At 36.7% G+C, this 25,596-nt stretch overlaps 1 protein-coding gene across 1 annotated transcript in view; it reads right to left on the bottom strand.

Moving 5' to 3' along the window:
* C1QTNF3 (C1q and TNF related 3) overlaps positions 1-25,596 on the bottom strand; it is a 512,031-nt gene that overhangs the window by 256,058 nt on the left and 230,377 nt on the right. The window contains exon 4 of the mRNA XM_044070220.1: positions 18,777-18,906. Coding sequence (XP_043926155.1) covers positions 18,777-18,906 — 130 coding nt within the window. The remainder of the gene's footprint in view (positions 1-18,776; positions 18,907-25,596) is intronic.

The following is a 25,596-nucleotide window of genomic DNA, read 5'->3' as shown; positions in this document are numbered from 1 at the left end:
AAAGTAGTGTGTGTCGGCAAGGTTGTTTCCCCTTTTTGGCGGCACGAAGGGCCAAATTAATCATTGTTGGGTTTATATAGAATTTGTAATGAATATATTTAGCATTGCAGTACAACCAAATGGTTTCACAAATGACATGTTTCAAATATTGAATGAAATTAAAACACAAGAGTCCAACTCCAGGTTGTTAAAACTCACGAGGCTAGTCAAAGACTGTAAACTGAATGTTCACAGTTACTGAGCAAATAGATGTCAATTATCACCTTACATAACGGACAAATCATGTCATGCTTCATTTGTTTACAGACGTTTTGGTGTCTTTCTTTCAGAGAGAATAAGAAACATGGGATGACTTTTAGCCTGTAAGTAAGCATATGTTTAGAGGTTACAGTTAGCAAAAGATTTCCATGTAAACAGTAGAAATATTTAAATCATCCATGAGCTGGGTCTTTCACATTTTTATGTTTATTGTACTTGTAATATTGAAAGCAATTAGTGTGCACCCTTCCTTGCTTTATTGGAGAGATGTAATGATCTTTTTTTAATATAAATATCCAAGGATTTTGAACAGAAGAATCAGAAGTGCTTTGTGCAATGTTCTTGATATCCTGATGTGGTGAGGCACAGTTTAAATAGAGAAAATGTATAGAATTTGATTGCAATGTTTAGGGACTCCTTTCTGTCTTGTGTACTCCTGAAGAGCTGTGTTTCAAGGGGGAGAGTCTGAGTTACATATCTGGGACTTTAAGTATTTCCGTTGCACTTCCAAGCATTGCTGTAGTCATTCTCCCATTACCCGCTTAATCTGATTCAGGATGAATTGGAACCTCTTTGGTATTCACTTACACAACCTGTACAATTTGCAGCCAAAGCCATGCCTGTCAACTGTCCCTGATTTTCACGAACGTCCTTGACTTTGACTCAAATTTTAGCTCTTTCCCTCTTAAGCCCTCCTGAAACTGATATGTGGAGAATTACACTTAATAAATGGTAATAATTAGCATTATAGATCTCTTACTTCAGAGGCTGGCAGAATAAAACAATGTGAGGTAATATATAATGTCTCAAGGTATTTAAAATATGGAGGACCAGCATTAGAAGTAGAATCCAAGGCGAAGCTATTTTATCTGTGAGACTGTCACTTCCCAGTCTCTCTCTCCTCTTCAATTTGTGTTTTGAATGTTGGTATCCCACAATTCCACTGGAGTGGGTGGGGCTGACATAAGTATGTATGATAATTTTATGTTAATCAGCGTACGGATTTGTACCTATTTTTCATGGGTCTTTGTCCAGATTTTGAATGTTTCCAGGTTGAGAGGTATGGCTATTGGGTAAGAAGAGTCTAAAGTCTCTAACCACCACCATTTCTGAGCTTTGTTCAGATTTTTATTTCTAACAGTTGTGAGCTATGGTGAGAACTGAAGTTGTATTCCCCAGTTGTGGTGAGAAGTGAGAACTGAAGTTGTATTCCCCCATTATTATTTTTGTTGTTTGTCCATGTTTTTTGTGCTAAGGTGTGAAGTGAGAACTGAATTTGTATTCCCTCATTATTGCCTTTGTTTGTCCAGGTTTTTTTGTGCTAAAAGGTTGAGAGTTATCTAATAGCCATTAAGTTTCAGTCTTCCTATTTTTCAAACTGCTGAGTTAGCATAGTGGTATGTTGCACTGACTGTAGTGTGTATAGTTCTGGGTTCAAAACATGCATGGTGGTAACACAGCATTTTATTCTAGCAACTTTCCAAAATTATACAGGCAATGTTTAAAATTTGTCCCTGGTTTTTGGGCTTTTGTCCCCCCCCCCCCTCCCAGTAAATGTTGGCTTTTTCAAGATTTCTTGTGCTGCAAAGTTCAGAGATACAGCTGAGTGTTGAATACATTTTACAAGGAGCCGAGAGCTGCAGGGGAACTAAAGTTTAGTGCTGCTTATGCTGAGTCTGCTTATATTGTTAATAGCACAACAGGTAGTGTACTTGCTTTTGATGCAGAAGGCTGTGGGTTCTTCTCCCACAGTAGGTAGTTGAATTGCTGATACTGTACTGTATTGTAAAGGGGGGTGGATGCTGTAGTCTTTTTTGGTGAAGATATCTAGCAGTAACTATGAACCTGTTATCAGTATGCCATCCATTCCCTATTACAATATTACTAGTATATCACTTTTTTAATGCAACATAGGCAATTTATTCCTCAAGGGCAACAGGCACTTTATTTGTAGATGAAACAATGAAATATAAAGTTGTTTGCTAGCAGCAACCTCTTCATTAGTTACAGATTTCTTTAATGTGGAATTGTGTCGATGGCTTTTACTAGTTCAGAGATTGTGCATATTTACTGATACTGGTGGACTGCAGAAGTTTGAGTAGACTTTTATGATGGAAATGTTCTGAATTGGGCTGTTATTATTGGTGCATGCATTTTGTTTCATTGTTTACTGGAAAAATGTTCAAAACAATAAATTTAAAATGCTCTCTAACAACTATACTGTATTGTACAAGGAATATAATTTAATGCAGTCAGGAAGGTGTATCAAAGAGCACGTATGTTCCATGTGCAAGGGGCCTATGATTTGAAAACAACACAAAGTTGATCTTTATCTGCCACTGGCAAAATGTATTTTCTTTGAATGTGGGTTTCAATGCTGTTTCAAAGAATGATAGTTTCAAGTGCAGAGAAGTTTTAATGCTAAGTCTAGTTTCATTGTGAGACTGCATTGCTTTGTTTAGCAGATATTTATTGGTGTTCATGCTGTAAAATGCAAAATAAAACTTTTCTGGCAAATCATTTAGGAATGATGTCACTAAATAATGACAGACATTAAGTTTCAGACGTCATAACCTTCAGAAAAATGCATGCTAAAGCAAGACCTGTTATTCTATCAACTGTCTTAAGTTTATACAAGATCAATTTCTAGTACTGTTTGTATGTTCCCCCAATATATTTGGCCTTGTCCAGATTTCCTGCATTAAGAGGTTGAGAGGTACGTGCAAATAAATCGCTTTGTAGAATTAGGAATATCCAGACCTCTCAATTGTTCCCAATTTTGGCTCAAAATGTTGCTCCCCCCTAATAATCCCTCCACAAAATAGCAATTTTGGAAGAAAACGTGGAGGCTTTACAATTATAAATAACTAATGATCAGAGTTATACATTACTTTTATTTCATAAATGCATGTAGATTCTCTAATTTTGTCAGCTGCTCAAGTTAACAGTGCTCATATTAAAATGGTGTCCCTTCCTTGACAGGTTCCCAGCTGTATTGTCTGGCAATTTTATATTTTTGCATCACATTTTTGGTCCGTTTTTCATAAAATTGCAGTTTTCTGGCAAATTTGTGGCAAATTGTTAAAGACTGAAGTTAGAAAATAATGGCAGACATTGGAGTTTCAGATTTCATACCTTTCAGAAAATTCATACTAATGCAAGACCTACTACTATTCTATTATCTTTCTAAATTTATAAGGGCAATATTTTAAAAAAAAAGTCTTTATTTTTGGGCCTTTGCCTCAGTTTTATTTATGGGTTTGTTGCTCTAAGAGGTTGAGAGGTATGTGTATGTGTGTGGTAGGTAGCATACCTCTCAACTGTCTGAATTTTGCAGAATGTCCAGATTTTTGCCCCATATTTTTTGTCTGTTCCTCATAAATTTTGTGATTTTCTAGAAAATTATTGAAGGCTGAAGTTGCTAAATAATGACACATTTGAGTTTCAGACTTCATGTCCTTTAGAAAAATTCATACTAGCACAAATCCTGTTATTCTAGCAACTTTTTCATACTAGCACAAATCCTGTTATTCTAGCAACGTTCTAAGTTCACAAGAGCATTATTTAATATCTGTCCCTGTTTATTTTAGGCTTTGTCCATATTTCTTGCACTAAGTGGTAGGTGGGGTGTGTGTGTGAATGAAACACCCTAGTTAGGGGTAGCAGGTGGTTAGTAATTTACTCAAGCTCAAAACCTGTACCTTAGTTATAGAAAACAAAAGCATGAATCCTCTACCCCAACTACCATGCTGCATTTTTCAAAGAACTGACTTTCAGGTTCATTTTCAATTCAAGGAACCAAGTTTGAGTGAATCTATATTATATTACTGAAGAGGCATTACAGCGAATGCCTCTTCATCAACACTAAAAGAGCGAACCGTGAATTACGAGAATGGCCGTAGCTTGGCTGGGGAGGGGGGTAGCAGTTTGAGAGCTGTGAGTACAAATTTGAAAATCCTAGCTACACCCCTGCACCCAACTACAGTGCCTTTTGTACAGAGACACAAAGTCATAATGTACCAGGATTTGCAGGCAGAAATGAGGGCAATGTGGAAGAAGGATATCCAAACTAGTTCCAATTAGTTCCAGTAGTAGTAGGAGCAATGGGTCTTATGAAAAAGAATTTACAGTCGTACTTAGATATGTTACCAATATATGCAACTCCATACGATTTGCAGAAGGAGTCATAACTGGGCACATTGTGGGTGCTGCAAAGAGCATGTCTGGCTAACATCAAAAATTGAAATAATACTAATTTCATGAACTTTAATTATACCTTGATTTAGGAATGTGGTCCATTCCCGTCATGGTATTAGAAACCCAAAAGACTTGGAGAAATTAAAAAAAGTGACAGAATGTAGATATATAGTCAGGATGTGAATAAATGAATCTCTGCTGCAATATCCAGTAGAATGTACACTTAGAGGAGAAATGCCTTCCTTCTTTTCAACGCCAAAGTCCTCTCTCCTCATAGTCAGGTATGTTACCACTTGCATCGAATGCACTAATATACAGTTTACTCTCTCTCTCTCTCTCTTTCTCTCGATCTGTCTCTTTTCTAGTTGTCATACAGCTGGTCAATATCATCAGTTAGGTATTAATTCATCACACCTGAGGTCCCAATTTTACTTTTCTGCAACTAGAGTTCCTATATTTAAACTGCAGCAGTGGGACTGCAGTATATGGTGCTACCATGTTCACTATTGCATATGGTTCTGTTCTCACCATGGCTATATAACCACAGAGTTAGTACATTTAAGTAAGGGATGGGAGGTGCAAAGAGACTTGCTGTCCTGAAAACTGCTGTATTTGTGCTGTGCAGTTTGCTTTTGTGGGTGTAATCAAGCACTTTTCTGCTCTGGAGTGAGAGATGACAGATACTCCAAACAAAAGGAGGAGGCTCTATCTCTCATACTCTTTAGTGCACAAACACACACACACACACACACACACACACACACACACACACACACACACACACACATTTACTAACACACACATTATCACGTGCACACACACACACACACACACACACACACACACACACCCACACACAAACACATATAATGACTATACACATTAAGGATTATTTGTCTAAGATTTCAAGCATGCCTGTATTATTATTATTAATATTATTATTACTAATTATTGGTGACTGAGCAGTACTTTATTCTGCTTCATGAATTGGCAACATATTGTCATAAAGACTGACACAAGTTCACAATATGCAAATATACTGAACTTCATAATCATGCATTCCCTTTTAAACCTAAGAAATTTGACTGAACACTGTCATGCAGGTTGCACTGACAATGAGAGTTCAGCAAAGAATTTGTGCTAGCATACTGCCTGTTTCACAAGCAGGGAGACATAGGAAGCACTGACAAAGCATCATTTGGCAAGTCATACTTCAGTGCATGGATAAACCAAGTCCATTGATTATTGACAAGAAAAAATCTATTACTTAATGCTGGCCCCTGAATCAGTAGTACAGAGGTAGAATCTCTGTCAGTGATATGTACTAGACAAGTTCAGGACTGTTTCTGGGATAAAATAGGCCGGCTAGAGATGTCATTTAGGAAATCATCTTCCTAGGTGAAGTCTTTGAGTTCTACTGCAAAGACAGCATGACTTAGCAGAGAATAAGTGATTCCCTTAATAAGTGTAGCTCAAATGAGACAGAAAGTGTCAGAATGCTTACGTAATTCTGTGGGAAATGAAGAAAAGAAATGGTGAAAGAAAGTCTGCCACGACAATAGCAGCTCAACCAGTCATTAACTTCCTACCTAAAAAGAAGGCCTTCTCAGCTCTGAAACCCCAAGTATACATACTGCACTACCAATAGATACAAAGCTACATTCCCTGCAGAGAACATACCTGTCTGTTGTGGTCAGACCAAAGATTGATTTATGGTGTCCTGGCTTACTGTGGATAGAGGTGGGCATGAAGACTTTGAACAGAGGTTCCCACCCAAGGTAGAGTGGAATTAGTTGCTGCCATGTGGGACAAGGTTCCAGATAAACAGCAAAAAATAAGAAAAGTGTATTCAGTGTAATAAAAAACACATTTCTGTGCAAGTGGCAAAGCTATCTCCAGAAATCATACATGAAGTTTACTTCCCATGCACACCCTATTTGGCATAACAAATACAGCAGTCTCAGGGATCATGTGACATCATTGAAAATGGCCTCAAGTAAGAAATGTGACCCTTGATATTCCTGTTAATGAGAGCTCACACACTGAAAAAAAAAACTGCAATAAAAACAACATGTGCCAAATTATTGCATCTTTAATGTACCCACCCCCACCCCCAGCTTGGGAAGATGTACCCTGCACATCCCTCCTACTCAGTCATATAGAAGATCGCTTGTAATTCAAAAGTAGGGAGAATTCTCTGAGATACTGCAACTTCTGACTTCATAAGTATTTCCTTAAATTCACAATTGCAACTTCTCTATATGCTGAAGCTCAAAGTTTTAGTTCCTGAAATTTCAATAGACATCCATGTAAAATAACTATATTAAGGATATGCTGTTCACAGAGTAAACAGGCTGTGTATTCTCAGAACTGTACTTTTGTCAGGGAGCAGACACTGTACTAGATTTTGTACATCTTGCTTTCATAAACAGCATAACTACCTGAAAAAGTAGTACCACTTTATTAGTTTCCATAGATGCTGTAAATCTAACATAATTTCCCCAATCTTTATATTAAAAGGAAGTATGCCCTGTGTTTAATGTCTGTTTCATTTATTTCTCATTCATTATTTGTTAGGTAGGCTGGTACAAGGACCTTTTTTGCCACAGCCAAGAAACATATAATAGAAGCATAAAAAGCAGTTATAAAGCCATAACAAAAATAAATTGCATTAAAATAAGGACAAGATATGCTACACAAGCTCCAAAACAGGAAAAGGGATTAGACATAGATTTTTAGAAAAAATAGGCAAGGCAGAGAAGTATAAAGCAGAAATAACATGCTTTAAATATTATATAATGATGAATGGAACATCAAAAGAAAATCTGTTTGTATAAAGAGGACTATAAGTGGATTGCTGATCTTAAACAGTATTTTACTCTGTTTTAGAAATGGATTCAAGAAACTCACCTTGTGAGAAAAATTCATGATTAATTTCTTGAAACTGTTTCTTGAACATGTTAATAGTTATGATTGGAGGCCCAATCATTTTTCATTCTAATACATGTTGCTTTAGCTGCTGACAAGGTAGAGTTTCCTGGAAAAAAAACACTTGCCATGTTGTACAGCATCTGAAATCCCAATGTAGTGCATGTTTCTTTTTTGGAGAAAGTACAGTTGTGTACACTTACCATAAATGTAGATGTTCGAGTGTATTCACTGTTGCAGTCCTAACCAATGGGTTATCCAGCTCCCAGTAGCCCTTGATCGGCCAGAATACCAAAGGTAAGTAATAATGACGTCAGCTGTCGTTGGTTGTAAAGGACATCAGGGTGTCCAATACAAAAGGAGGCAGCCGACATCACTTCCTCAGTCTTTCTTGCCATAACAGTCAGGAGCCCCTAGAAAATAAGGCTTAAACCAAATTTAGCCTGTATCTAAGGAAAAAAGAAAAGGGGGAAGGAGGGAGGGAAAGCAGGACGGCAACAGTGAATACACTCGAGCATCTACATTTATGGTAAGTGTACACAACTGTACTGTGTTCATCATGTTTCACTGTTGCAGTCCTAACCAATGGGTTAATTACCAAAGCCCAGAGAAAAGGGAAGAGGAACCAACAGAATCAAGGACTGGAGATAATGCCCTGCAGAACAGCAGTGGCAAACCCTGCCCTGGCTCTAGAAAACAAAGGCAAATTATAATGTTTTGTGAAAGTGTGAACAGAAGACCATGTGGCAGCCTCCAAAAAGTCTTTAGTAGGGAAACCCCTTAAAAAGGCTGCAGAAGTGGAAGCTGCTCTAGTTGAGTGGGTCCTAACCCCTTGAGGAGGAACCTTGCCATGAAAGGAATAACAAAAAGTAATACAATGAGCAATCCATTTCGAAATGGTTTGCTTAGAAATAGCCTTGCCCTGGTCTCCAGGGGCAAAGCTGCCCAATAACTGAGCTGATTTCCAAAGGTCTTTATTCCTGTCCAGGTAAAACCTGAGCTGCCTATGCATATCAAGAGAATGTAGAATCCTTTTGCCTCTATTTCGAGGATTAGGAAAGAAGGTAGGAAGGTGTATGGACTGAGTAAGAGTCAGGCTAGAAACCACCTTAGGCATAAAGGAGGGGTTGGTTCTCAGAGAGAGCCTATCTGCATGGAAAATAAGAAAACGTTCCACAGCCATCAAAGCATGCAGCTCCAAAACCCTCCTTGCTGAAGTTATAGCCAAGAGGAAGGCAGTCTTCCATGAGAGAAACTTTAAATCTGCAGTGGCAGCTGGCTCAAAAGGAGGAAGAGTGAGTTTCTCTAGAACAAAATTAAGATCCCAGGCTGGAGTAGGCGCCCTTCTAGGAGGTTTTAAGTTGCAACCACCTCTGAGAAACATTTTCATCAGAGGATGAGAGAAAATGGGTTGTTCAAAAAAACAATGAGCAGAAATGGCTGAAGTATGGATCTTGATAGAGGAAAAAGTAAGACCACCCTGAAGCAAATCATCCAGGTATTCTAGGATCAGAGGAAGGGTGGGCTGAGAAGAAGATTCCCCTCTAGCCTGCATCCAATGAGAGAACCTTTCCCATTTGCCAGCATAGGACTTCCTAGTGCTAGGCCTCCTGGCCTCCCCTCAGCACGTCAACTACCTGCTAGGAAAGGGAATAAGAAAAGGATGGGGTCATACAATGAGCCATGCTGCCAAATGGAGAGACTGAAGATGAGGATGTAGAATGTTTCCCCCTTCCTGAACCAAAAGATCTGGCTTCAGTTGAAGATGCCAAGGAGGAAATTGGGAGAGACTGTGAAGCAGTGGGTACCAATGCTTGGGCCAGTCTGGAGCTATGAGAATAGTCCTTGGTCGCTCATCTGTGATCCTCAATAATACTCTGGGAAGAAGAGGAAGAGAAGGGAAGGTATAAAGTGACAGCCGTGTCCAAGGGAAGGACAGAGCATCCACTTTCCAGGCTCTGCTATGATGTTGTCTGGTGCAAAAAAAAAAAGAGGTAGAAGATGGTTGTCTGGAGAGGAGAAAAGATCCACTTGAGGAGTGCCCCAATGTTGAATGATGCTGTAAAAAACTGCTCTGTTCAGCTGCCACTCGTGAGGATCCAGGATCCATCTGCTCAACTGGTCTGCCAAAACATTGAGCCTTCCTGGAAGAAACTGAGCTAGGAGATGCAGGCCCAGGGATGCTGCTATGGGCTAACGACTCATGCTCTGTCTGCACAGGAGGTAAGAATGAGTCCCTCCCTGCCTCTTTTTGTACCACATGACTGTGGTGTTGTCCATCCTGACAAGCAGGGTCCCTGGAGAAAGAAGATGTTTGAAAGCTAGTAAGGCTTGCCGGACTGCCATCAACTCCTTTAAATTTATGTGCAGGTGAATCTGTTGGGCATTCCAGCTTCCCTGTATGCATCTGCCATCTAGGTGAGCTCTCCAGGCATAGTCTGATGCATCTGTCGTAAGAACTCAAGTGGCCAGGGGTGGGGGAAAAGGCATGCCTTTGTTCTGTAGAAAGGCTGTTGCTCACCATAGAAACTCTGTCTGCAGACATGGAACCAGAGGAATTATCACATCCAGGTCTTGTGTGTGTTGACACCAAATGTTCCTGAGGTACCATTGCAATTTCTTCATATGCAGTCTTGCATATGGAATCATGAGAATACAAAAGGCCATGAATCCCAGAGCTTGCAGGTATTTCCTTGCAGGGAGGTGGGACAAGCTTGCCAAGTCCTTGAAGTAAACTTAAAGAGTTGTCTGCTTCTCCTGGGTGAGATATATCATCTGGGCGGCTGTGTTCAGACTTGCTCCCAGGAATGTTATCTCTTTGGATGGCACCATTTTTGATTTTTCCATGTTGAGAGTGTAACCCAGGGAAGAGAGAAGAGTCTTTACAAATTCTAGATCCTTTAACAACTGTTCCTGAGAATTTGCTTGAATTAGACAGTCGTCCAAGTATGGATAAATCTGAATTTTCTTTTGCCTGCAAAAAGCAATGACTGGAGCCAGGCACTTTGTGAAATCTCTGGGAGCAGTAGATAAGCTAAAGGGCAGCGCAGAGAATTGATAATGTTGCTTGCCCACAGTGAAACAAAGGTATTGCCTGCAACTTTCCCTGAAATGGATGTGCAGATAAGCTTCTTTGAGATCCAATGTTACCAGCCAGAAATCCTTTTCTAACATTGGCAGCAACTGCTGCAAACTGAGCATTTTGAACTTTGGAATTATCAAGAAAGAGTTCAGGAGCATCCAGGAATCCTTTGGGTACTGGAAAGGTGTGGAAAGAAAACTTGTGTCCTAGGGATACAGTTCTGAGTACCCATTTGTCGTCCATGATGCTGGCCCAGACATTTGTAAAAAGGGCCAACCTTCTCCCTAAAGGACTCTCTGGGCAGGCAAGAACAGGCAGAAGTTGGACAGAGTCATTGAGAATGTTTAGATTGAGATGCAGGCTTAGACCTTTGAGGGGTAGCCACCTGTCCCCTAAAAGATTTGTAACCTCTAGTCCTAGAATGGCTCTGTCTGCTGGTATCAGAGAACGTCCAAATCTTAGAAGGGTAATTCCTGCTAAAGCGAGGAGGTTGAACTTGCAGAAAGTCTTTAACTGTCTGCATAGACTTGGCCTTGTCTTCCATCTTCTTGAGAACTTCCTCTGCTTTGCTGCCAAAAAGACTGTCCTTATGCAAAGTTACATCTAAAAGCTTAGCCTTGACAGACTCTGGTAGGGGCTGTTCTCTGAGGAGGCGTGCCTTCTAATAACAGAGCCAGTAGCTGTAGACCTACAGGAGGCTTCTAGAATGTCAAAACCACAATGTAAAGAATGTTTAATGACAAGACTGGCAGAATTCAACAAATCCTGCATATCCTTACTCTCCACCAACTGAGGCACACTTGCTATCCTAAACTTAATAGCTTCCAAAGTGTGCTGCTGGTACTTCAGCATATGAAAAAGACAATTAGTAGACATAATAGCAAGAGTGGCAGAAGTATAAAACGTTTTACCCCACCTATCTAGGTTCCTAGATCCCCTGTCAGAAGGAATAGGATTTTTAATAACAGTGGCCTTAACTCCTTTAGGCCCTTGGGAAATAACCTCTGGATCAGCCAACAGATTCCTCAAAAGAAACAAATGAGAATCAGGGACTCTATAGTACCTGTCAGGTTTTCTGGGAGCAGGAGGAACCGAATTTTGAGTCAAGGAATTTTCCAGAAAAACATCATCAACCACTTCCAACACAGGTGGAATAGCCAAAGGCTTATGCTGAGGCAAATCCAAAAACTTCCTAATTCTTTTCTTCTTCAGGCTCTGTGGCAAGGAAGATTGAGGACGTGACGTCAGCTGCCTCCTTTTGTATTGGACGTCCTGACGTCCTTTACAACTGACGACAGCTGACGTCATTATTAGTCACCTTTGGTATTCTGGCCGATCGAGGTCTACCGGGAGCCTGATAACCCATTGGTTAGGACTGCAACAGTGAAACACGATGAAAATCTATATATACATAATTTGTCTCAGCAGATCTCAACTTAGCTCAGCTGAGGTAATTTCTGCAATATTTAATCTCTTGGTCATGCATGTTCTTGGCAAACAACACAGCATTATATAATTATGCTGACTCGAAGGATGTTTACCAATTTCTAGTATTCCTTTGCTTTGTCTCAACAGATATTGATGTCTTGCAGTATATAGGAAACTGATATAGATAAATTAGATATATGTGCCTGTAACCCATTTTAATTGAAATGATAAATATGGTGATGATTATGATGACAGTAATCTTCCAACTCATAAAACCACACTCATGGGAGGTGCATGCTGTCAAATATTTCTAGCCCAGACCTCTCAACTATACCTGTTTTGGAGGTAAGTACTTATTTTGGGCTTAGTTTAAAACTTAATATTATCCACCCCCACCAAACACTCGCATGATTTTGAAGCTGTTTAGTAAACAGGAAACTAAACCATATGATCAACCTACCATGCCCCAATAATTAAAAAGAGGGCCCACATGTTACCTCTCCCTTTTTTAGAAACAAAAAATAAATGCAGATTGTTGCAGTATCATTCATTAATGTCTACAGATTTTACATTATGTATTTATTTATTTATACACTGACTAGTAGAATAGGAGAAATCCAGACACCAGATAACATTAGTGAGTGCCATGCAATCTTTTGTATCCACGTGAGATACCTTGAGCTCAGGCAGATGGGGCCTCAGTTTAACATCTCATACAGCACACTTAGGAGCATAGCACCCCTTTATGTTGCACTGCAATGTTGGTACTGGAAAATGTAATCCAGCTCCCTGAGAATAAAACCCACAGCCTTCAAATCTTTCAGCACCAAAAGGAAATGTACTACTTGTAGAGCTACTTAGACTATTGCATGCTATGACTATGATAATATATTGATATTTTTACATACTTTTTTATTTCATAGTTCCTTAAATGTGTGTCTCTATGTAATATTTTACCTTCCTATTTTAAAGTGGGAAGAACTACATGCTATTTGGTATTCAAATTTTATGTTAATAAAGTGGATGGATTTTTGTTTGAATGTACTTAAATTTCAAAAATATTTCTATCTATTTCTATCTATTTTCAATATCTGCAGATTGAGGGGTATGTTCCAGCCCAGGTAAATGTAATTAAGTGCTTTATAATAAAAAAAATATATATTATATATGTATATCTAAATATATATTTATAAAATGTATGCTAAGCAAAATGTTTCATATTCTAGGTTAATTTGATGTGCTGCAAGACCCTTAATCAGTATCTAGTTACTTAATTAGTTAACTAGTTTATAACTAAGAAAACCAATGACAAACAGCACTTTTCAGAAAAACTAAAACAAAACAAAATAAACCACTAGCAACAAACTGCACCACAGCAAATCTGGTAGACACTCCATCTTCAGTGTAAATAAAAAGAAAATAAAACACAATTTGACACCATAATACTTCAGCTAAAAGCTTTTATTCTTTTTAATTCAAATGTCTTCAGAGCTAAAAATATGGCCTTAACACATGATTTAAAAAGTTCTTTTAAATTAATCATGACATGACTAAAACCAAAACTATTTCTTAAAGTAGTATCCTGAAAATTAAAAAAAATATTTTTCTTTTTTACTAATTAATATATTAACTGCAATTCATAAACAAATAATACATATACAAACAACTGTATATGTTATTATTTTAAAAGACAGTTAATATGAATATTTTTATTCAAACTGGTCAAATTATCTGCCTGCAAATAAGTCTGCCAGTTCAGTTCTTTAATTTCAAGAAAACTATTGATATCACCACTAAGTGGACTGTATGTCATAAAATCAACTACAAAACATACAGACTTCTTGAAATTAATATAACCATTTACATGTTTAACTAAAGTATTTGTAAAATCCTTATCTTTTATAACAAACAAATGTTCATAAATTCTTTTACTTAACATTCTATTTGTTTTGCCTCCATAAAAGCACTCACATGAGTCACAAGTAGCTAAATAAAATATGTAAGTAGAATTATGCTTTAAAACTACATTAGAACCTTTGTTTATAAGCCTACAATATTTGCAATTATGACAATGAATCATCCCATTCATTTAAACATACCTCTGTCAGGAGTATTTTCAAAAAACGTTTTCAAATTGTAATTTTTCTTATAACCATGTCTTGGTTTAACTCCCACAACTGAACTTAAGTCTTTCTTCCCCAAAATAATGTTCCAATTTATATTAACAGCTTTTATAACATTATTAGTGTCCAATGAAATGGAAAGAGGAAATGTCTTCATTAAAGATGTACATTAGGCTTCTTAGTTTGACTTTCTAGACCTGATAACAAAATAGGGAAAAATCTAATACTTCTCAGGTATATTACCTCCTGAATAATATCATCCAAAATGATGTCATGATAATCCCTGCTCATAAATAAATGTTTGAGATAAATAACTTCTTGAGTAAACTTTTAGTCAATAGCAACTAAGTGACTAAGCCTAAAGAACTGTCCCTCATAACATTTTTCTTAATAAATTTGGGACATTGACTATCAGAATTTAAATAGTTAATGGTAAAACCTGATTTCTTGTAGATGTAACTACGGAATGTGTTGTTAACAACATGTAACTCTATTCCAACATCTAACATCTATTCCAACATCTAAAAAAATTAACTATATTGCCTATGCTACCCTTAACAAAAGTAATAAAATTAATACTAGAATTTAAATCCATAATCTATCTGTTGAGTTCAAATATCTTACCTTCCCATATAAAAAAATCATCAATATATCTCCTATAAATTTTATTGAAGAAAATATGTGAACTTAAACATTTGTACTCCCATAAACTTATAACAATAATAGCAAAAGAGGGTGCCTTTCTAGCACCCATAACTACTTCCTGTTTTTTACTTAAAATATTTGTTGTTAAAGACAAAAAATATTGTCTAAAACTAGTTTAATGAGAGTACAAACTGTACTTATAAATCCATTATCATATTTAGAAAACATACACAAATATTTTCTAAGAATGTCTATACTAACCTCTTCTAATATACATCTATATAAAGATGGTAAGGTAAAACTTAATTTTCATGATCATGATGTGTGAACTTATACTGATGCAACAAATCAAGTAGTGCCCATACCTCTCAACTGTCCCTGATTTTCAGGGACGTCCCTGATTTTGACTCAAAATTTAGCTCTGTCCCTCTTAATCCCTCCCAAAACTAGTGACTTTTGAAGGAAAGGTGGTGAATTACACTTAATGAATAATGACAATAATTAAGAGTTACAGACTTCTTTTACTTCAGAAAATGTGTACTAATTCATATGCTCTGATTCTGTCAATATTTCAGGTTAATAGCACTAATATTTTAAAAGTGTCCCTGATTTTTTCTTGACTTGTCCCTGATTCTGTTGAAATTTGTCCCCGATTGGTTGAGAGGTCTGGTAGTGCCCAAGAGTCTTTTAAATTAAGTTTAGAATTCTGGACCAAATAGAATCCAAAAATACAGAAACAGTTTCTGTTTAACTGTGATCAGCAGCAATGATTGGCCTAAATGAAGGTAAACTAACCTTATTACTGTTTTTATGCATTTCAGGGATTTAAAAATCTAGCCATTTTTGGAAACACCACTTTTAAATATTCAAACACATGCAGATCTATTTGGTCTTGATGTAGTAAATCAAGTAAAACTTGTCCAACTTGCAAAAATGCAAATTGATAACACTGATAGATGTCTGCTCATAATAATCATTATTGGTAAGCATATCAAACAAAACAGAATTATAATCATTCTGGTTCATAAAAACAATAATGTTTCCTTTGTCTGCCTTCATTATTTTAAGGCCTTTACTATTCCTGATCTCAAACAATGCTTCCCTCTCAGATGCTGTCATATTATGATTTTTTTTAGAAACTGAAGCATTCATTATATCCCGAATATCTTGCTCACATGTCTCAGAAAATACCTGAAGAGTGTGATGTAGTGATGGATTGTATGTGCTTTTCTTTTTAAACACATTTAATGGCCCTTCAGATAATTCTTTAACCTTGTGTAAAATGCAATGCAAATTCAATTTGCATACATATAACTTCAAATATTTAACTATATTGGCCACATTTGTTCTATTGAAAGGCACAAAGAAGAAATATTTTTTTAGTATAGTTAGATGTTTTTCTTCTAACTTAAAATCACTATAATTGATAACAAGACAAGTATTTGCTAAGGAATTTCTATTTCCTTTTACCCCTGCCCCTTCTTCATCCTTTCTGTATCCTTTTCTGGTAACTTTGATTTCTCACATTTTCTTGTGTTACATTCTGAAAAGGGGGAGGGATTACAAAGGACCATCAAAACCTTTTCCAAAATTCAACACTTGTCCTGAATTATTGGGACCCTGCTCAGCATTATTGTCATTGAATAAAAGAAAAGACTCATTGTATTGATCATCTGAAACCAAAACATGACTAGCTTAGGTCATTTGTATGATTGACTGAATTGTCTAGAGTTTGCCCTGTTTTCCTTACCACAAAATATTTCATCTTGACTAAAATGTCCTTCTAATGGACAGGCTTTGCCATTATAATACATTTCTAAATCCCTTGCTAATTTCCTTTGTTTTCTATGCAGAATAATGGCCGCATGCCTATCTATTAATTGAATCTTTAAGACAATTTAACTTGTCCTTATAATCCAGTACTAGAAGTCTCATCAGTTCAGTTCCAGTATTATTAAACAATTTGACCAACTAGGTGCAAAAAAAGACATCATTTTCTTTGGGTCTGTTCAGAAATTTAAACATCCTCAACCTGAATGGCACTGCTTTGCTGCAATACAGTACTCAAGATAAAATATTTCAAGTGTGATTGTTTTAAACTTGATTCTTTTTTTTCAAATTCACATACAAGCTACCTGCAGATCTTAAGTGATGTACAAGCATTCTCTGAAGTAGTGTTCATTTGTCCAGCTGCAATTAATCCAAAAGGATTAGTACAGGATTGTAACAAACTGTCTATATTAAGACAAGAAATATTACCATTGTAAAAAAATAGTGACTTAAAGTTTAATCGAGAAGTTATTTATCTTAAACAGTTATTTATTGACAGGGGTTATCATGACGCCCTTTTGGATGATATTATTCAGGAGATAGCGAACCTGAGAAGTACTAAGTTTCTCCTATTTTGTTATCAGGGCTAGAAAATGAAACTAAGAAGCCTAATGATATATCTTTAATGAAGACGTTTCCTCTTCCCATTTCATTGGATGCTAATAATATTAGAAAAAGCTGTTACTAAAAATTGGAACATTACTTTAGGGAACAGAGACTTAAGATCAGTGGTGATAGTTAAACCAAGATATATCTATAAGAAAAATTACAATTTGGAAAAGTTGTTTGAAAACATTCCTGATAGTGGTATGTTGAAAAGGAATGGAATGTTTTGTTATCATAATTGCAAATATTGTAGATTTATAAACAAAAGTTCTAATGTAGTTTTAAAGAATAATAAAGAAGCAGATTTGTGCAAAAAATAGGTTTCCTTGTAATTCTACTTGCATATTATATTGAGCAACTTGTGAATGATGTGAGTGCTTTTATGGGGGCAAAACAAATAAAATGTTATATAAAAATTTATGAACATTTGTTTGCTATAAAAATAAGGATTTCACAAATGCTTTAGCTAAACATGTATCTGATTGTATAAATTTCAAGACGTTTGTATTTTTGTAGTTTATTTTGTGACATACAGTTCATTTAGTGGTGACATCAATAGTTTTCTTGAAGTTGAACTAGCAGATTTATATGCAGGATATATTAATTAGTAAAAAAGAAAAAGGAAAAAATATTTTTTTTAATTTTCAGAATACTACTTTAGGTTCAAAGGTCGGTACTAGGCTATCAGCCCTAGGGCCTATACAAGCCTAGCCATAACAATTCCCTGGCTATTTCTTCCCACACTATTTACTTCCCTGGACCCCTGTCTAGCAGGGCGACTGACGTGATCCCAGGGGTGAATTTCCTTTCTCCCATCCAATCGTCAAGGTTCCTTTTGAAGAGGACCAAAGAGGCACTCTGCTTGACATGTATGGGCAATCTATTCCAGAGTCTGGGGAGTCTCTAGGTCAGGAACCTATCCCTCCAGCATGTTTTGTTTATTGTGATGACAAGGTTTAGATCCCTGGAGCGTGTGGCTCTGAGGGATTGGGATTTCTTTAAGTGTAGCATGTCCAACAGCTCTGGGTTTGACATGGCCTTGTATGTTAAGCAAAGATCGCCTCTGAGTAGACTTTAAGAAATAGTTTTGGTTTTAGTTATGTTATGTGATTAATTTAAACGAACTGTTTAAATCATGTGTTAGGATGATTGTTTTAGCTCTGAAGAAGCCCGTATTGAAAAGAACAAAAGCTCTTAGCTAAAGTATTATGGTGTCAAATTGTGTTTTTTTTTTTTTTTTTTTTACACTGAAGTCAAAGTGACTGCTTGAATTGTGGTGCAGTTTCTTGCTTGTGCTTTATTTTGTTTTGTTTCAGTTAGCTAGCTTATTAGTTTTATTATTTTTGAGAAGCACCCTGATATTGTAATGGAAAGGTACTGTCTTACATTGTATAATCACAAATGTATATTCACAATATATTAGATACAAAAGAAATTCTAATCAGCATATTCTTTGGGTATAGACTAAATAATAGCTTGTACAAATTCTGCCAAGACAGAGGATTCTGATAATTATGAGAATTTAATGGCAGCATAGGAGATATGAACTATCTATGTACTGTTTGATCATAGCTAGTTATTAGATGACATAAGAGGAAAACAGCATTCTTTCAGTAATGTTAAAAATATGGATACATTGCCTAAAATAGGTAACTATAATTAATAAAATCTTAACTCACCTGCCACTGGAGCACCAAATCTACCAGTCATAACATCAAAGAAGCTTCCAGAGTTGGTTTCCACGCTGCTAAAGATTATTCCACTGTTCTGATTTGTGAAATGAGTTGCCAGGGAAGCCATGAATGCAACCTAGGAGACAGAGATCCATATGAAAACAACATGGCACTACTGACTAAAGAATACAGGTATGCAAATACAGTATGCTTCATGGCAGCAGTTACATTGTGCTGGACTTGATATTAGTTCCAGTGCATTCCAAAACAGTATGAATCAAAATAAACATTCCCAGATGTTCAGGGAATGTATCAGTGTTAATAAAACTCTGACAAATTACAAAAGTGAGTAGTAGATTTATTGAAGATAGTTTTAACTAACAATTTCTTATACTTTGACAGGGAATACTTTAGACAGGCTTCCGATGTAGCGATGGGCACCAAATGTGCATTTGTTTTCACTAATCTAGTTTTGGCCCAATGGGAGGAAAACAAAGTATTGTGTTCTAGGTTTTCTAGTAATTTGGTACCATATTACAGATTCCTTGATGATATACTGATTTTTATGGAAAGGTGGTATGGAACTTATTGAAAAATGTATTGATTATCTGAACAGTTCAACAACATTTTTAAGACTGACTTACAGAAAGAATTGGCAGTACATGGAATACTTAGACATATGCCTCTATAAGGACAAGGAAAATTCCTGTTTTGGGTCCATAATATATAGGAAGAAAACATATTCTAATTTCTTTCTTCATTACAACAGTTGTCACCCTGTACATGAAAAGAGAAGGACTATTAAAGGACAAATGGTCAGGTTATCAAGGACTGTTAGTGATCACAGGAACCTAACAAAGGAAACAGACATATTATTCAACATGTTTTTTAGAAATGATCTAGCCATTAAATGTGTTAGTTAAAAGCAAAAAAGAAGTTATGCAAAGTAGAGAAAAATTAGATTTCAACCAGTTTTGTACAGCACTGGCATAGGTTTGAACACTACTAATCCACAAAGTGAAGTAGGCAAGGTTGGTGATAAAACACAAGTCATGGTAATTCCCTACAATCATAAAAGCCATGGTAATTCCATACAATCATAATGCACATGGCTTGGTGAGGATTTTAAATGAGATCTGGAAGACTGTTTTCCCCTCTTATTAAAACTCCTCTTGGGGGATTATTGCAAACAGTGTATGCCAGGGGACATAATAATAGTTGTACCAGATTATGTTAGAAATGCTATAATGCAAGAAAAAGGAAAATGTGTGAAGGTTTCTATGAAGCTGGGGACTTTATTTTCTGAAGAATTTTGTTAAATAAGTTACCTGTTATGGGAAATGTGAAAGTTGTGTCAGTGGCATAACAAGTAGTACACTCACTCACCGTTGGTGCAGAAGACTGTGGTTTTATTCCTACACCACATAGTTCAATTTCTGACACTGCAGCATAAGGTGGGTGCTGTATTCCTCATTGTGTTGTCCTTCAGATGAAATGTTAAACCAAGCTCCTATCTACTTGAGTAGGTGGTAGCTCAGGTGGAGATAAAAGATCCCATGGCACCTATTAAAAAGAGAAGAGGAAGTTCCATGATGCCCTGGCCAAATTTCCACCACCTCGGGTCTCATCTGAAAAGCAGCTACTAGCCTAGTGGAACTAACCTGCTCAACAAAGAATAAATGAAAATAAAGCAATAGAAGAAGCAATGTATTATGACTGCAAGGTAAAGGAAAATGCAAATCAATGTTTTTTTTTTTAATGTAAAATAAATAAGTCTTTTGGGGAAAGGTTTAAAAATGTATATAGCTGGGAAGGCTTAAAGGAAATAAATATGGAAATTATACTGTGTGGTAAATATGGAAAAGGAAGGAATGAGGAAATTGATAAAGCAGATAAAATATTATTTGTTACAGTCTGGGTATTGTGGAAAAGAAAGTATAAAGGACTAATGTATAACAAAAACAGGAGAGATGAAGATGTAATTGCAGAAATTAGAAAATGGTTGTGGAAAAAGCATTAAGGAGGATAGATGAAAATTAAGGAAATGAAACTGGGAGAAGTATATACAAAAAGTGTGTTGTATTACTGATTCAGAAATTGTAGAACTGATGTAAACAGGATGGATATGATGTTGCAAAAATATGTAAATAAATAATGTAGAATAATGTAGAATAATGTATATATATATATATATATATATATATATATATATATATATATATATATATATATATATAAATAAAGCAGTTTCGCCTGTTTTCCAGCAATGAGGTGGCACCAAAAAGCTGCTGCTAGTGCTTCAGATTGCTGCAAGGCAGCAGCTGTATTGGTCCAAGCATACAAAAAAAAAGTTAACATTGTGGCTTTTGCAGGTCCAGAGAATTCAGTACTTTTGTGAATGATGAGCAGAGAGGATCCAGAAGATGCCAATGAGTAGTAGTTTAAAGCATTTCAGACATGGCGAGTAGAAAGCAGAAGAGGAAATGACAGTAGTAAATCAGGTAAAAGGAGTGAAGCAGATTGATGGAGCACCACATTCAGCTAGAAAAGTAACTAGTTCTAACAACATGCACAGTGGCTTCAAGAAATATGAAGAATCTGGTTTATGAAGAAAAGGGTACAGAAGAAGTCATTATTCTTCAAAAGCATTCATATACAGCAGTGGTAACAGTGAATCTAAAAAGAACAAAGGTACACAATGGAGAATAAATCCAGCAGGAACTGGTAGGTGGAATGTTTACATTTCAATGGATGGTAAGAGTAAAATAAAAAAGAGATGGATCATATTGCCAGGTGTTACCTTTTGGTATTCAGTAATGGTCTAACAAAGTGCTGCACATTGCTCTAGCATGAAGACATGCTGCAGCACATAGGCCTGTCTCTGCAGTCATGCTGAATGCTAATGAGACAATCCATGGGGAGAGGCATATGTTAATTAGCTATGTGTCTCTCACCAAGAACCACCTCCAGGAGGGCACCTATACATAGAGAGATTCAAGAAATTGTTTAGCCATGTAGAACAGCATGGCTGGTGCCACCACATCACATTACTGAACTTGACAGTAGTACATGGATCAGGGTGGGATGGAAACACTAATCTACCTTTAAGTGCCATAATGCACCAACTTCAGTATGGTAGTCAGGGATGGGGAATATAGCAGACATCAGGGAGTCTACAAATGTGCCATAATGGCATATACAACAGTATGGGGATCAGGGGTGTGGGAAAGCTTTCAACACCAGGGAGTCTACAAATGTGTCAAAACAACATGCACAGCAGTAGAGGGATTGGGATGGAGGTCATTAGCCACAAGGCCAACTAAAATTTTGTGATAATGCACTTAAACTATTATGGCAATCAGAAGGTGGGTAGGTACACTAGCCACTGGGCATACTAGACACATGCCAAAATGGCACTTCAACTATTAAAGGGAAAGGGGGAGAGAGGAACCATGGGATAGCAGCCAAGTTAGAGACAGACGTGTGTGTGTGTGTGTGTGTGTGTGTGTGTGTGTGTGTGTGTGTGTGTGTGTGTGTGTGTGTGTGCGTGTGAGAATGTGACTAGGGATGAATGCCAGTGTTTACATGAGCAGCAATTTATAACCATGAATGCAGATCAGCAATGGTCTGCACTTCATGGTAGTAACTGCAATTCAGAGACATGCAAATTAAGAGATAATGAGTTCTTTCCTCATTTCTGCTAACATGTCTGTGAATAGCAAATTAGCATGATGTGGAAGCAGGACCTTTTTAGGCCCTTTAATTAATTACTGGGTAAATCTGTCAAAAAATGTAAATATACAGTTAAACATAAAAAGATAATGGCACAGTTTAGAAATATAGAAATTGATGAAGCTGAGCTAAAAATATTTTTCATTACTGTCTCTCAGAAAGTGTATGAAATAAAGAAGGTAGTAGATGAAAGAAAACTGTGGACAGGACCATGGAATGTATAGGTAGTTATGAATGTGGAATAAAGTAAATATGACAGGTAACAAATGTGATAATATGTAATATGAAAAATGTGTAAGTAATGTATATATGAGAAGTTTAAATAACGCAGCCTCCTTCTTTTTTGATAAGCACCATGTTGTCTTTTATATCTGCCTGAGCTACCACCAACTCAAGCAGATGGAGAACTACTTTAACAGCTCAGTTGAAGGATGAAGCACTCAGTAGTGCAGCAACCCCCCCCATTGGCTGCACTACAGGGTCAATAATGGAAAATTAATCTAAGCACTCAGGGTAGGAATGGCACCCACAGCCTTCTGATCTTTTAGCACCAAAGGTGAGTGCGTTACCTATTAAAACACTGACATACAAAAAAAACTCAAATGAACTAAGAGATGGATTTCAGAGCTGAGAACCATAAACACAATTTATAGAGAAGCTCCACAAATTAAACAAAGTAGACCATACATGGCAGCCTCAAAATCCAAAAGCTGTTGTGTTGTACAGTCACCTTTCCCATGAGACCCTCTGTGTACTGTCAAGCAACACAAAACCTCTGACTGGCCACAGAGACTGATCCCTCTTACAGCAATAAACTTTCAGTCTTGTCAATTGTTACTTGTCACTCCAAATGCTGAGCAATGCTGAATGTATCACCATTAATGGCTCAAAAACAGCTATCACTCCAAACACCCATTATGAGAGCCCACATCACCTTGTGCATTATAAGCTCTGACTACAATGTTGCAACAGATAAACTCTAGAATACTTAAAGTAAGTAATACACTAATTAAAAAAATAGATAAACAGAATAGTGCAGACAAAGTTAACCCTCAACACCATAATCTCTTCACACACATACAAACACTAACCAGGTATGAATTACTGAAAGACAACAAATCAAATGACATATATTCATCAAGATGAATAAATCTTGTAGTGTCCTGACACAAATTAAGTGAAAAATAAGCATTGTATTTGTACTCTGATGTAAAGTTAGTAAAACAGTAACTCCTTTTTATGCTAAGTGTTGTACCAACAATAGCTTAGCATCAAAAGAATCCTATAGTCAACAAGTCAACTTCACATGCAGGCATAGACAAACACACACACACGTGCACACACGTGCACACACATACACACACGCACACACACACACACACACACACACACACACACACACACACACACACACACACACACACACACACACACACACGTGCTCGTGCAGCTAAAAGGATATAATTGTATGAATTAATGAAACTATGACACCTTCTCAACTCGGCTCCCTCATGCATTCACTCTCCCACAGCCATAGCAAAGGAAAACAAAAAGAGTATAAATGAAATTTGTAGCTGTGTAAATGCATAGGTACTTAAAGAAAAGGAAGAGGGAGAGACGTATAAAAGCATAGCTTAGTGTAAAGTATACACAACAAGAAGCCAAAAACACTGGTAGTCGAACAACCAAAGAAAACAAAAACCAGTGCCAGAAGGGAGAAACTCCAATAAATATCCAAGAAATGCCAAAAACTGGTACGAAAGAATTTATTTAACGAAGGTACAATCCACATAAAACACGTTTTCGTCCACACTGTGACTTCTTCAGATAATACACCAAGTGTAATGCAGGTCTTATATACTGAATGAATCAATTAATCATTCAATCAATGAATCAATCATTCAATGGACATGTATAATAACATTTCCAAGTTTAAAAAAACATAACATAAAACCCTGAAATACTCATAAAAGTATAATATCTAAATAGATACATACAATACACATAAAACATGTAAATATATTAAAAACTTTGATGTCAAAGTGAATATATGATTTGATGTGTATGTATAAACCTCATAATAGGAATATTTATCATATACATTGTTCTAAAAAATATATACATACATATTAAATACTACATGCCTTTAACTTAAGTAAAGGCATAATAGAGGTGTAATCGTTAAGACCTGGTTCCCTATAAGACTCGAGCAAGATTTGCCAATAGGTTTCTTGGTATTCTAAACGGGTTTCCCATGGTCCACCCCTATGTTCCTTAAATACTGTTTCTAAAACCAAAAACCGAAACTTAGCACTGGGGCAAGTGTTAAGGTGTCTAAAAAGAGCATTTTTAGAGTTAGCCTTTTGCATCTCATATGTGTGTTCGTAAATTCTCCTTTTAAGTGTGCGTTCGGTTTTGCCCACATAAAATGCGGGGCACACCAAACAGACAGCCAAATACACTACCCCCTGTGCATTACAATTAGAATACCTGGTAGATCGAATATATTTGTTTCTAGCTGATAGAAAAAATACGTCACTGTCTAAAATGTATTGACACTGGTTGCAAGAACCACACTTGTATGTGCCCAGTCTTTTATTGGATTTATAACGTGTCTGGGGTCGACACTCTAACAAATTCTTCATATTTCGACCCCGTTTATAAACTATACCCACATTCTTGTTTTTAAGTTTTTCCAAATCGGTAATTTCCCTAAAGTTTTCCCATTCATTCTTGATGATATTTCTAAGATGTCCTGAATTTACACTATATTCTGTAATAAAGGCCTTGTTAAAGACAGTAGAAACTGCCATATTGTCATTAGTTTCACAATGGCCTCCAGTACTCAAGATGGGTTTGTATTTAGTTGTTCTATACTGTGAAACTTGTGTGTGTGTGTGTGTGTGTGTGTGTGTGTGTGTGTGTGTGTGTGTGTGTGTGTGTGTGTGTGTGTGTGTGTGTGTGTGTGTGTGTGTGTGTGTGTGTGTGTGTGTGTGTGTGTGTGTGTGTGTGTGTGTGTGGAGGGGTAGTTAGATATAGATATATAGATGGCACGCACAAAATACATACATGAATGCATGTATACATACACATA

This window comes from Protopterus annectens, chromosome 1.part0 (genome assembly GCF_019279795.1).
Source record: "Protopterus annectens isolate FY-2018-M chromosome 1.part0, PAN1.0, whole genome shotgun sequence".
NCBI lineage: Eukaryota > Metazoa > Chordata > Ceratodontiformes > Protopteridae > Protopterus > Protopterus annectens.
The sequence above is the reverse complement of the archived record's forward strand: the minus strand, read 5'-3'. Positions and strand labels throughout refer to the sequence as shown.